Here is a 13,702-nt window from a genome sequence, read left to right on the forward strand (position 1 = left end):
ACAATAGACCAGCGGATACATCCGACTCGCACAGGGACCCTGCGACGGCCGTCACCGGAGCCGCCTGTCTGCGGCAGCCGCTCCTCCAGGAGGGAGTCCTCCGCGATCCCAGGCTGCCTTGCGGACGCGGAGCGAGCGCCCCACCGCGCAGGGCGGGCGCCGTGGCCCCGGGTTACGGGCCGGAAGTGGTGGCGACGACGTGGCGGAGCGGGGTTCGCCCGGCGACGAGCCTGCGAGGGCCGGCGACCGAGGCCGGAGGGCTGAGCGAGTTCGAGGCGGCCGGCGGCCAGCGCCCGTCCCCTCCCCCTTCCCTCCCCGCCCCGTTATAAAGGCAGTGCTGAGGGATGCTGAGGCTACACAGGGAGCTCGGGCGGCAGTGCGGGTGTGTCGGCAGCGCGCTGTGTCACATGGCGAGGAGACCCGAGCTCCTGTGCGGAGCGCTGGCCGTCGTCTGCACCGTGGTCACCCTGCGGTTCGCCCTGAGGTAAGAGGCCGAGCTGCCGGCAGGGGCAGGGGCAGGGACACGCTCACCGACACACTAGCTGGCCCTGGAGCTGACAGATTCCTGCACTGGCACTGACGGGCTCCTTGCCCTGACCCAGGCACTGACGCACTCTTGCCCTGGCACAAGTGGTTCTGGCATTATAATTTGCCCTGTCCCTGGCACTGATGCACTCCTTGCCCTGACCCAGGCACAAGTGGTTCTGACATTATAATTTGTGCTGGCACTGGCACTATTCTTGCCCTGGCACTGATACACTCCTGCCCTGACCCTGGCACTGACAGACTCCTGCTGTGGCATATGGTTTTGGCATTATAATTTGCTCTAGCAACTGTCGTGCTCCTTGCCCTGACCCTGGCACTGACAGACTCCTGCTGTGGCATGTGGTTTTGGCATTATAATTTGCTCTAGCAACTGTCGTGCTCCTTGCCCTGACCCTGGCACTGACAGACTCCTGCTGTGGCATGTGGTTTTGGCATTATAATTTGCTCTAGCAACTGTCGTGCTCCTTGCCCTGACCCTGGCACTGACAGACTCCTGCTGTGGCATGTGGTTTTGGCATTATAATTTGCTCTAGCAACTGTCGTGCTCCTTGCCCTGACACTGGCACTGACAGACTCCTACCCTGGCACAAGTGGTTCTGGCATTATAATTTGCTCTGGCACTGACACAATCCTTGCCATGGCATAGCTGGTCCATGCCTATACCATGCTAACTTGCCTTTGGCACTGACTGACATGCCTGCCTGGTACTGTTGGTGCAGGTGTTGGCCCTGGCACTGTGACACACTTGTTAGTGCTGACACCATGATAGTCTGACTGATCTACTTGCCTGCCTTGGTACTGTCTGTGGAGTTGTGTGCTGGACAAGACATTGGAGCCTGCTCACTTGCCCTGACACTGGTGGTGTGATGCACTGATTGATGCTCACCTGCCTACCCTGCTGCTGTAACACACTGATGTACTTGCCTGCCCTGATACTCTGCCACTGACCCATTCACCTGCCCAGACACTGTTGGTGTGTATGCTGTCCTGGCAGTATTATTGATGGGGCAGGGAAACATGATTGCTGATCCATTCACACACCCTGACACTGTTCACATAATTCTGGCAGGCACTTGCTCTTTCCTGTTCCCACTAGAACTTACTTTCTTTCTTTCTTGCTTGCTCTGTTCAAATTAGCATTTGTACTTCCATTCATCCTTGTGTTACAGAGGTCTCTTCCTGCTCTTTTTTTTTGCACACTCGTACTCAATGCTATCCATTTATTTTTCCTCACACCTCTCCTCGGTCTCTCACATTTGTTCACATCTACTAACATTAAATTATATTACCAATAGTTCAACTATCTGCATATATTATATGCAGCTAAGAGCATGATGGGTAGATAATTGCTTGTAAGTGATTTGAAGTTGTCACGTTGAATGTACTGTGTCACTTTCCTAATTGTGGAGCTTGAAAGAGAGAATTTTAACCCTTTGTGAATTGGTACACTGTCCAAATGCTGGATATCTACTTATTTATTGGAGAGTCTTAAAATAAATTTTTGAGAAAACTTTTTGAATTCTATTTTTTTCCAGTATTTTTGAAAGTTCACTGTATATATGGTAGTTCAAAATGCAAGAACACTTGAATGATTGGAAGCCACTTTGGCTTTCTTGAGCATCGATTTGGAAGTGATACATGGTAATATGATGTGATTGGAAGTACCACTGTCTCCTATTGCTGGCGTGAATTACTCTTTTTGAACATTTGACTTGGCTCCAGAATTGGGTTAGCACACTTGTCCTTCCCAGTTCTCCACCCTGGATTTGAAGCTGTCATTCATGTAGCTTTGATTGAGAAAAGTAGGATTGTCTGTCACTTGAACCTGAATCCTTCAAATAATTTTGACTGTTAACAAATAGTGTGGTGGTAGCTGCTAGAGTGGATGACATGCTGTTGACCAAGAACTCTCTGTACATGCTTCCAGGCCTCTTCTATTCTTCCCCTTATTAAGCTGCTGTGTAAATATACAATTAATAGCTTAGCTTCTTGCTCATTTCCCCCCTCATAAGTTATGAGGTTATTCATACACAAATTAATTCTTTGGTCCAAATTTTCCTCTTCTAATTACAGGTGGAACTGACATTGCCATTAATACTATAAACTGACAGCAACCTTTACCCCTGCATTTATGGGTAAACCTAAGATTTCTGTCAGTGATTTCCAGCTCTTTCTCACTAAGCAATGTTTTCAGCCTTCAATGTAATCAGGAACATTCAGTGATCTGACAAACTTGCATTCTCACTGAAAATATTACATTTCATTTTGTGAGGTGTGTATTTTAAATGGTGTACTAAGCCATAATTACTGCTTAGTAAGTTATCAGGCCCTTAAACTCTGATTGTGATTTTTTTTTTACTCATGATTCAAAATATAATAGATTTCATTTATTTCTAGTAAGTTTTAGATTGAATCTTATTGGTTGGAATTAGCAGCTTGTATCCATCGAAACTTCAGTGAATCTTGGGTACATACACTGTCAAAAGTCTGAGACTTAGTGAGTGATAATTGGAACTGGACTTGACTTGGAATCCAAAGACAGAATCCTGCCGGGGAATTGCCACCTGACTCTATACCAGATCAAACATGGCATAAGATCTGAGATGCTATCAATTTCAATGGAGTTTCTAAACCTGTGGATTAGTAAGCAAAAGGAAAGCAAAGTACATTTTTAAAAGCAAACAAAATATTTTTAATTATTTCTTTTAGATTTAATTTAAATATTTATAAGCGTTTTCTTTTTTTAAAAAAAATACTAAAATCCTTGATGGTTTTGACAGAAGGTAAAGCTCTACCGCCAGCTCTACTTTCTCTGAAAGCCTGTCAATGACATTCTGGGACCCAGTCTTTGCAGTACACTGGGAGGCCCAGTTGTCACTGAGACCTCGCTGCCCAACTAGTGAGATGAGCCCTCCACATTCAACCAAAGCAAATGTGGTCAGCAGCCTGCTTTCAGCACAATCTAACCTTGTATTTCAGCTTCTACCTTAATCTTGTGCATATACTCTTAACCTTAATACTCTACAATGTTTAAAATATTAGTTAATTTTCTGTGAGAATTCTTTAATATAATTGGCTGCCAAGGTCAGTCTGACATGCAGTTGCTGTGCACCATTTAACTGATGTCTGGTATCAACCAGTTGTGGGAAAGGAAAGTCTACTCCACAACTTTATCGAAGGTCAGTGAGGAGTGCTGTCACTTCACCAGTGAAGGCAAAATCTAGGCTGTTCTAAGTTAATTTGGGTTTAGGATCTTCGTTTATGATGAATGATTAAACTACCTTCATCTCGTAACTTGAGTGCAACTCCTCAGGATTGATTCTGTCTGTCTTTAAAAGAACAAATTCAGTTTTCAAATATGTAAACTTGAGCAAATATTAATGCACTTCCCACACAACAGCACTAAACTGTTGTTTGCTTTCATGGAAAATCAACATAGTCCTCTATTAGTCAATAAGATTAGTGCTGCTCATAAGCTTCATATCTTTGTGGTTGTTTAATTTTTAGTTGCATCTTTTGCCATCTGCTTCCATGCCAATGTAATTTAGAGAACTGAAATGCAGTATGTATGTTGCGATGAATCATCATAATGGGCCAGAATATCTGATCTGCCATGTGCCAGCTTCCTACCTGAGAATAAGAGCCAGACTGCACACTACTTGGCCACTCTCCTGAAATCACAATGGAGTTCACACACTCCCTGTGACAGATTTAATATCTCCATCATAATGTTAATGTTTGGAGAGAATCAAAATAGAACTAGGATGTGTGTCTTGCAAGGTCTTTTTCACAAAAATGATTCAGGAAATGCTAAGATTACAGTGCCTTTTGTGCAGTATAGTAACATGAACCAATTATTTTGGGGAAGCCTGAAATCCAACCAACATCTTGCTAGTGGCAACTCTTGGGATGGTTGCAGCAGAAGTAGAGATGTGACTGTGTCATCCCATTCAGCAAGTTCTTCATTCAATAGGTTCTCCCACTTGTTCAGTCAGTGCTGGAATAATCTTGCCCCTTCTCAAGTGAATAAAGGTTAAGCTGATTTGTCATTTCAGCCACAAATGGAAGCTTATTCTTGAGCTTTGACACTTATTGTTAGATTTCTAATTATGATCTTTTAACATACCAGAATCTGTGGTTCAGTAATCCTTTCCACACACCCTTCCCCATCACCTCACCAAAGAGAGTCCAAGTCTGAACCAGTTCTTTTCTGGGGTTTCACTCCACCAAAGGTCATCCACCACTCGGTGATCCAAGTACAGGCAGTCCCTGGGTTTTTGTAATGGTTCTGTTCCTGAGAACTGTCCGCAAGCTGATTTCTCCATAAGTTAGAAAAGCCATCTAGTGGCCCATGTTGTATCACTATATAAGCTTGTTATAATTACTTCAATTCATTGAGTAATCACCTTAACCCTATCCGTAATTAAACTGATGGAATTTATGTTCTGTATTCAGTCAATAATGAATTTACCATGAAATTTTTTTATTATTATTATTTTCATCTGTAATGTATTCTAAAGTGAAACCATACCTCTGTTGCAATCTTTGGAGTTCTGAAGTTTTGGAACCAAAATTTGGTGACTGCAAGTTCACTATAATCTCAATTATCTGATTAAATGCAAATCATTGGGATTTAAACAAAATTCATCCATGCTGGCTTTTTTTTATTTATAATTTAGCCCTTCAGCAGCCAATCATTTCTCTGGCCTATGCAAATCTACCCCATGTACCTTCTTGCAAACAGCAGACCTAATACCTTGTATCTGGTTTGAAGGTGAGTCGGGGGTGCACCTCAGAAATCAAGGTACTGTATTTTTAGGACTTTGCTTCCATTATTCCAGCCTTGGAGGATTTTGATCAGTATGATTACTTGTTTCTGAATAATTATTTCAACTGTAGTTTTAGCAGTATGCTGCCAGGTTGGCAGAGAAATGTTTGCATGTGGCTATTGTATTATCAAAAATGTAAATTACTTTTTTTTTGTCTTGTCCAGTCGGCAAGTTAAAGATTTCAAACCATAATTATTTTGGTTCACTTTGATTAATGTATTCTGTTATCTAAAGACACAATTTTAGTTATTTTCAGGTACTTATGATGACTTGTAGAAGTTGTAAAGTTCTGTTCTGCCTCAGAACTGGACTTGTGTAAAAGAGCTGCTGAGTTATGCTTTTTTGTAATAAGTTTTGCTCACGCTTTTGAAGGTGGTCCTCCCTTGCTGTGATTTCAGTGTTGGATTTTTCATGTACACAACAGGTTCTTCACCACAAGGGGACCTTGCATTGATCAATGTGCATATGTACATCTGACAGTTTGCTAACTCAAGTCCCATATTCCTTGTAGTACTGAATCAGTCCTTTAATTACACTAGTGCACTTAATTTATTTTACTCTTCTCCTCACCCCACAAGCATTCTTTATCTTGATTCAATATTGAGAAATTACACTTCCTTTATAGGTTTGTTCTCTATTTTAGTACACTGTCAGAATTGTTACCCAATATCTGGATATGATTAGCTTTATGTTATAGGATATTGTTTCAGTGACAGTTATGCGGAGACACAAGTCAAAATCTCAGCAAGTGTATTTGAATTTGGGTATTTTAAGTTTGGAATAAAAATATCAAGAAGCTACTGGATTGTTGTTGCTTTCGGTAAAAGTTTCACCTGTTTTCTGCTGTTCCTTCCTGATCTGTTGTGGGTTCAGAGTTATACTATCCAATGTAGTTAATACTTGACTGCCCACTTGTAAAACACTACAAAAAGAATAAATTGGATGCAGTCAATAGGGATCAGGCTCGAGTACCTACATGAACATGCTCTCCAATCTGATATTCGTGTATCTATCCATGATGACAATATTAGTAACTGCTTTGAGCGATGACTTGGTTTACAGACTGGGGATTTCCTTCATTGTTTTACATGGCACTACCACTGCGTTAAATGAGATTTATTGTGAACAGGAAGTTCAAGACTGGGTCTCCAAGTAAGGAGTCAGCAGTACCTTGTTCCACCACCAACTTCATGGCTCAGCATATCCTTCATTCTATTATTATGATTATCATTGTTAGGTGATTAAAGAAGGTAGATAAGCTCCCTTGTTGGAGATGGTTGTTTGATTAGATCTATTGAATGTGATAGGAGTGCTACCAGACCTGCTTGCAAATAGGGTACCAAATTAGTAAAACTACAATACAGGACTCTAAATGTAACAAACATGCTGTAAAGACAGTTAATTAATTCCACAAGCCATGAATTCAAACTCTGCTGTTCTGTCACATACAATGGTAATGGGCAATTAAATGCTGCCAAAAAAAAAATCAACAATTGAGCGCAACACTTTTCGTGGGGGGTGGGGTGGGGAGGGAGAGGAAAGAGGGGAGAAAAGCACGATTAATCCATCTTTGGTCGGAAGTGCTGAATGGGCCAACAATTTTTCTTGCACTCCAGCCGAGCCAGTCTTAAGCCAATTTGTTTTATTCCATTTAAAATCAAGAATTCATTCAGGGCATTGGAGAAAGCAAAGGCTATGGAGTTGTAACATCCTGGCTCCATGACTGAAGATGTGCTCCAAACCTGGCTGCTCATACAGCCAAGGTGTTCGCTTACAGCTTCAGCACTGGCATCTAAACAAAGATTGTCCAGATATGTCCCAACCACAAGGGGAGAACAAATGCAGACTACCTAATTACCACCCCTACAGCCAACATTCAGTCACCTGAACTGCAATAAGGTAATAGTAACTGCTTACTGGTCAGTTATTATAGAGCAATAAATATTTTCCTTCCTGGTGAATGAATAAGTAGAAAGTAAATCTTTGTAATATGAGAGTGAAGTTACTGGCTTTCAAATTTACTTTGCATAATTATCTCAAAAGCAATCTGCTTATAGCTGGCAGAACTAATAGTTAGCAGAAGTCCAAGTAGCCATCAGCAATAGATGGCTACTTGGACTTCTGATAAGCTTGAGAAACTGCTTGTATAGGAATCTCGCTCTGGGTATGGGTTTCTGTTACTTTGACTTCCAGCAATGTTGTGGTGAATCCTTCAACAGAAAAGATTGATATTTAATTTAATGTTGTAGAATAATTTTAAAATATAATGCAGAGTGAGGTCTGGGAATAGGGACAGAAATTAAAATGAGGAAAATGCAAGTCTGTTAGCTTGTGGATGGGTTGTTTATTGGATGTGTTTATGCAAGTCCTTCTTCTAGAACATAGAACAGTACAAGACAGGAACAGGTCCTTCAATTCATGATATCTGTGTTGACCATAATACCAATCCAAATTAATCCCATCTGCTTGCATGTGGTCTATATTTCTTTTTATATCCCTCCATTCCCTGCCTGACCACGTGTGTATCGAAAAGGGTCTTAAATGTTGCCATTTCATCTGTTTCCGCCTGGCACCATGTTCCAGGCACCCACCACTCTGTATAAATTAAGGCCCTCTAATATTTGACATTTCCACCCTGGGAAAAAGACTCTAACTATCTACCCTATCTTTGCCTCATGATTTTATACACTTCTATCAGGTTGCCCCCTCAGTCTCCTCTTCTGAGAAAATGTATAGTTAATACTCCCTATTCCAGGCAACATAAACCTAGTGAACCTATTCTGCATCTTCTCTGCATCCTTCCTGTAGTGTTGTGTGCTGTTCTGGACACAGTACTCCAACTGTAGCCTGACCAAAGTTTTATAGAACTGCAACATGACTCCCCAATTTTTACACTGCACACCCTGACTGATCAAGGCAAGTATACCATATGCCTTCTTTACCACTCTATCTATTTATGTTGCCTCTTTCAGGGAGCTATGGACTTGTACTACAAGATCCCTCTGTACATCAATGCCCCTAAGGGTCCTGCCATTTACTGTGTTCTTTCCTCTTGGATTTGACCTCCCAAAATGCATTGGGTCATGTTTGTCCAGATTAAACTCCATCTGCCATTTCACTGCCCAGATTTCCAACTGGTCTGTATCCTGCTGCATCCTTTGACAACCTTCCTTGCTCTCCACAACTCCAATTTTCATTTCATCTGTAAACTTTGCTCACCCATGAGGAACCTTGTTGAAAGCTTTACTGAAGTCCATGTATACAACATCCACTGCCCTGCCCTCATGAACCATCTTCGTCATCTCCTCAAAAAAAAACTCAAACCAGCTTTGTAAGACATGACCTCCCCTACACAAAGCTGTGCTGACCATCCCTAATAAGATTATTCTTTTCCAGATGTGTGTAGATCCAATGCCTAGGATTCCTCTCCAATAACGTCCCTATCACTGGCCTATAATTTCCTGGTTTGTCTCTATTGCCCTTCTTCAATAGACCAACAACATTGGCTACTCTCCAGTCCTCTTGGACCTTGCCTGTGACTAAAGCGAGATCTTTGTTTCCTATCCAGGCCCCAGCAATCTCCTCACTTGCCTCTCAATAACCTAAGGATAGATCCCATCAGGTCCTGGGGACATATCCACCTTGATGCTCTTCAAGAGACCCAATGCCAACTCTTTGATCTCACCATGCCCTAGAATATCAGCATACCCCTCCCTGATCTTGCTTTCCTCAATATCCTTTGTGAATACTTTTGCAAAGTACTGGTTTAGTTCCTCGCCTCCTTCCTCTGGCTCCAGGGGTAAATTCCCTCCTTTTGTCCTTGAGTGGTCCTGCTGTCTCCCTAATTACCCTCTTATTTTTTTTTATATGCTCTACATTGATAAACTATTTCTCAGCCTTGCATTGTTTTTTATTAGACTGGTCTGTCCCTTGAACATCTGGCTGAGGGAAATTAGCAACAAGTTATTTCTGCTCCATTTTTTTTTGAAATGTAATCAGGGCAAATCATACCCAGTAAATGATATTTTTATTGAAATCAATCTACAGCTGTTATTGTGCACAGTTGCTAGTTAACATAATCTAAAAATGCTGTTGTGGTCTTCATGCTTTTAAAACACACGATTTCCTTTGCCAAATAGCTTCTTCCTGTTTTACCCTAGGTTTCCTTTTTTTATCCTCCTGCATTGCTTTTTGGTGTAGGGTTGAACTGGTGGTATGGTCCTAAACCTCTATTTCCTGATTTCATAAAACAGTACTAATGTGCTAACTAACCTCACTTTGTCAAATGGGTATCCAGAAAAGGGAAGGTCTGTAATGGGGTGGAGGCTGAGAGAATCTGAATCACACTTGCTAGCTTAGAGAAAATGGTGTCTAGATCTTGCTGCATTCAGACATGCACTGCTTCTGAGCAGTTGCAACTCGAATTGATCATTTATGGTGAATGTTCCCACTTATGATGGAAAGAAGAATAATTGATAAAGCAGTTGAAAATGGTTGGTTCCAGGACATGGCCCTGAAGAGCTTTTGCAGGGACCTCCAACAAACATGACCTTTTTGTTTTGTGCATGACATGAGTCTGACTATTGATATATTTCCCCTTGATGCCATGCTCTGTCAAATGTTGCCTTGATGTTGTAGGAAGGTCATCCCTGCAACATTTCTGGCTGAACCTAGTTGAAATTGCGTGACATCTTGTCTTTGGCGCTACATGTTGGGCCCACCATTAGTTGTTCACGGGCCATCCCTGACTTATGGACACCCCTACATACAAACAAGCTCCCATGACATTAAATTCAAAACTCTGATGTACTTGCACATGTTCATTCCTGTGAACAGCAGAACTAGATTCCTCTGTCCACTTTTAGTAATTGTTCATTCTTAACAGTTTTATGTGCTTTTGATGTCATAAGGTATTGTTACAAATGTGAGTGACTTTTGGTGTATTTTCTGACTTGAGGATGTTTGTAGAAATGGAACCCGTTTATAACCAGGAACGGTCCATAATTGTCCACCACCATACATTGAGGTAGAGAATACCAGGGATTGTGAATGAATTTGACACATTGAGTATAAGAGAAGATTCCCTGAGTAGAATTATGTCCATCTGTTCCTTGATTTGTCTGTGAAACATCTCTCGTTACGTGGACCCTCGCGTCCAAGGAGAATGTAAGGAGGGAGCAGTTTGACTGGGCTAGTAAAAACGTTGCCATGTCTGACTCTCTTTCTCTGCAAACTGGTAGTTCCACAGTTACCCTTACTGAGATATTTTAATTCATTTCCAGATGATTTAATTAACTGAATTTAAATTCCACAGCTTTGTCTCTGGGTTTTTGATCTAGGTGTCTGGATTACTAGTCTGTCAATATACCATTCCAATAATCCACCGATCCTCTCTAAAGTGAATTTATTCCTGAGAAACTCTGAGTCAAATGTCCCTGATGGATTCATCGAATAAAATGGTCCAGTTGGGACCTCAAGAGACCACTGCAGAAATCTGTACTTGAAGCAGAAACTGCACATGCTAGAAATTTGAAACAAAAACAAACTATGCCAGAACACTCAGCTGGTCAGTTAGCATCTGTGGAGAGAGAAATAGAGCCTGCAGAATGTCACTGGCGTCTTCTGTTCTTGTTGCAGAAATCCATGTCCTGTCTGACCAAGTAAAATAATAACTATATTAGCATAGAACCTTTTCATGTTTGACCCAATTGCTATGGTAAATAAAATGAAAGCAAGTAATTCACAATAAAACAAAATCTCTCTAGATTAGTGTAAAATCTTATCCCAATTCCTGCATATACCAAGAGCATCTTTCCGACAGATCCTCTGTAGGTAGTTTTATACGAAAGCCATCCACTGAGTTGGGGCAGAACCTTCCAAGAGGGGTAAAACTAGTCAAGGCTCACAGAGCAGGTCAAGGCTCTCAGAGCAGGACAGCAGTATTTTTTCTTTTGTTCATTAAGACCAAGAAACCACCACAAATAAAATGCAAAAAAAATTTTTCTGGAGGAACTCAGTGGGTCAGGCAGCATCTGTGGAAGGAAATGGCCAGTTGAGACCCTTCATCTGGACTGTTTCAGTTAACTGTCCATTTCTCTTCACAGATGCTGCCTGACCCACTGAGTTCCTCCAGCAATTTGTCTTTTGCTCCAGATTCTGCAGTCTCTTGTGTCACCACAAATAAGATTATGGAATTAGATGTTAAATGAAATTACTGAAGATTTAAATTACAACAAACTGATGCACATTAATATGAAATGTGTACTCTGAAGGTCACATAGATTACAGTTAAGGGTTAAAACTATATTTTCACATGTACATCTCTCTGCATACAAATTGGCTGTAGTCAGCTATCTGCAAAATGCCTATTAAATATTACTCTCTTTAACTCTACATGATTTTAGACTTTCCCGAGCAATCACTTAGCACGTGGTATAGTCCTTTTCATGGTTTTAAGTTGCCAATGTTTGTCTTGAACCCTCCTAATTTTATAATCCAAATATTGTAACTGTGGCAATTTGATTGGTGTAAACTGGCCTTTATACCATGTTCTTCCTGTTTGCCTGCTATGAATTGTCCATTTGTTGAATTGTTTAATGTTTAACAAGGATGCTTTAATGAGGAATAAGTATGAGCATTGATGTTCACCCCCTTCAAAGATAGAACTAGGCATATCAAAGCCATCTTGTTGACTTGCAAGTTTTACCAGTGACATTGCCACGTTGCAGAGTTCTGGAGAGAAGCTTGTGTTTGAGTAAACCAGTTCTTCAGGATTTTCCTTTGGCTTGCAGCCTGTTTGAAAACTTCAGCAAAGAATCCCTGGATCCCTTGTGGCGTGCTGGAATGGAGGTTCTGGTCAGTTTTAGCTCATGTGGCATTGACTGCATCGCTTGATAAAGGTGTGACTGCAAAGTTCAGTTTCATCATCAAGACAGTAATTTCTGCTGTAAATTATCCACAAACCACCTTTGAAGCAATCCCATTAAGATTAATTCTCTGTTTCCACAAACTCTATCTGAAATGCTGAGATTTGCAGCTTTTTGTTTTTACATTAGGCTTCCTATCACACCTATCGAAATTTGCACATAGTCGCACTGTAGCATTTGCATTTATTTTTGAAAGTTGCGTAATAACTTTTCCACCTCCATCGTATAGAAAATGCTCAAAACACTCAGCAGGTCAGGCAGCATCTGTAGAGAGAAAGAGTTAAACTTTCAGGTCAAAGACCCTTTGTCAGCACAGTTGATCTGATAAAGGGTCTTTGACCTGAAAGATTAACTGTTTATCCTCTCTCTACAGATGCTACCTGACTTGCTGAATATTTCCACATTTTCTATTTTTACTTGAGGTTTCCAGCATTTGCAGACTTTTGTTTTGGCTACCCTCATAGGTTGTCTTTTGCTTCTCCTGCAAAAACCACAGCTTCCTTCCAATAATTAAATAATTCTTTGCTTGTCCTCACTGATGTATTGTGTGTGAACTGGCTGAAAGAAACAAGATTATGGGCACGTATCATTGCTTGGTTAGTGTTGTGAACAAGTTATTCACTTCAGATAGTGTACCAATAGAATTTTCATGAGGTCTGTTTCTGAGTTTTATCTGAAATTAAACTAGGTATTCTGTTACACTTTAGAGCTGGGCTTCCTTGCCTTGTATCCTCATCTGTGTCATTGTCCTCAATATTGTCATTGCCATTCTGCAAATCCTATTATTGCCACTGGGTGGCAGTGTAATACAGTTGAAGTTGTCTGTCATTGGCATAAAATTGACTTGATTTCTTCCAATTTTCTCAGATGCACAGAACAAATTTCTCATTTACAAACAATAAAAATTACAGGATTTTTCTGAGACAGTGAAGGTGGAAGCTATTCCATGTCTACCCTTACTTGGAGTAGGTTGCCCAGAACAGCTATGAAGGAGGCAAGTCCAGTGGACAAATATTGTGTTCTGAGCTTGCAGTTTGTTGTTCCAGACACAGTTTGCCAAAGATTACAAAGAGGCTTTGCCAGTTCTTGTATCATTTTTTTCTGTTAAGACTAAGTGAGCTGATAACAGTTGAGCTGTGATGTTATCCAAAGCTTGGTAATTATTGTAACGTGTACCCAAGATGCAGTGAAAAACCTTTTTGTTTGCATGCCATCCAGTCAGATCATTCTAAATGCAAGTACTTCAAGGTAATACAAAAGGAAAAAAATAATGCAGGATATAATGTTACAGAGAAAGTGCAGTGCAGGTAGACAAATAAGGTGCAAGGGCCATGATGAAGTAGATTGAGAGTTCATCTTTATCATACAAGAGGTTCTTTGAGTCTGGTGGTATGTGGTTTC

The 13,702-nt window shown here is 41.0% G+C and overlaps 1 protein-coding gene across 1 annotated transcript in view; it reads left to right on the forward strand.

Moving 5' to 3' along the window:
* The window catches only part of txndc11 (thioredoxin domain containing 11), a 66,288-nt gene continuing 52,586 nt past the window's right edge, over window positions 1–13,702 (forward strand). Inside the window, exon 1 of the mRNA XM_052022050.1 lies at window positions 1–484. Coding sequence (XP_051878010.1) covers window positions 345–484 — 140 coding nt within the window. The 5' untranslated portion in view covers window positions 1–344. The remainder of the gene's footprint in view (window positions 485–13,702) is intronic.

This window comes from Pristis pectinata, chromosome 8 (genome assembly GCF_009764475.1).
Source record: "Pristis pectinata isolate sPriPec2 chromosome 8, sPriPec2.1.pri, whole genome shotgun sequence".
Taxonomy (NCBI): domain Eukaryota; kingdom Metazoa; phylum Chordata; class Chondrichthyes; order Rhinopristiformes; family Pristidae; genus Pristis; species Pristis pectinata.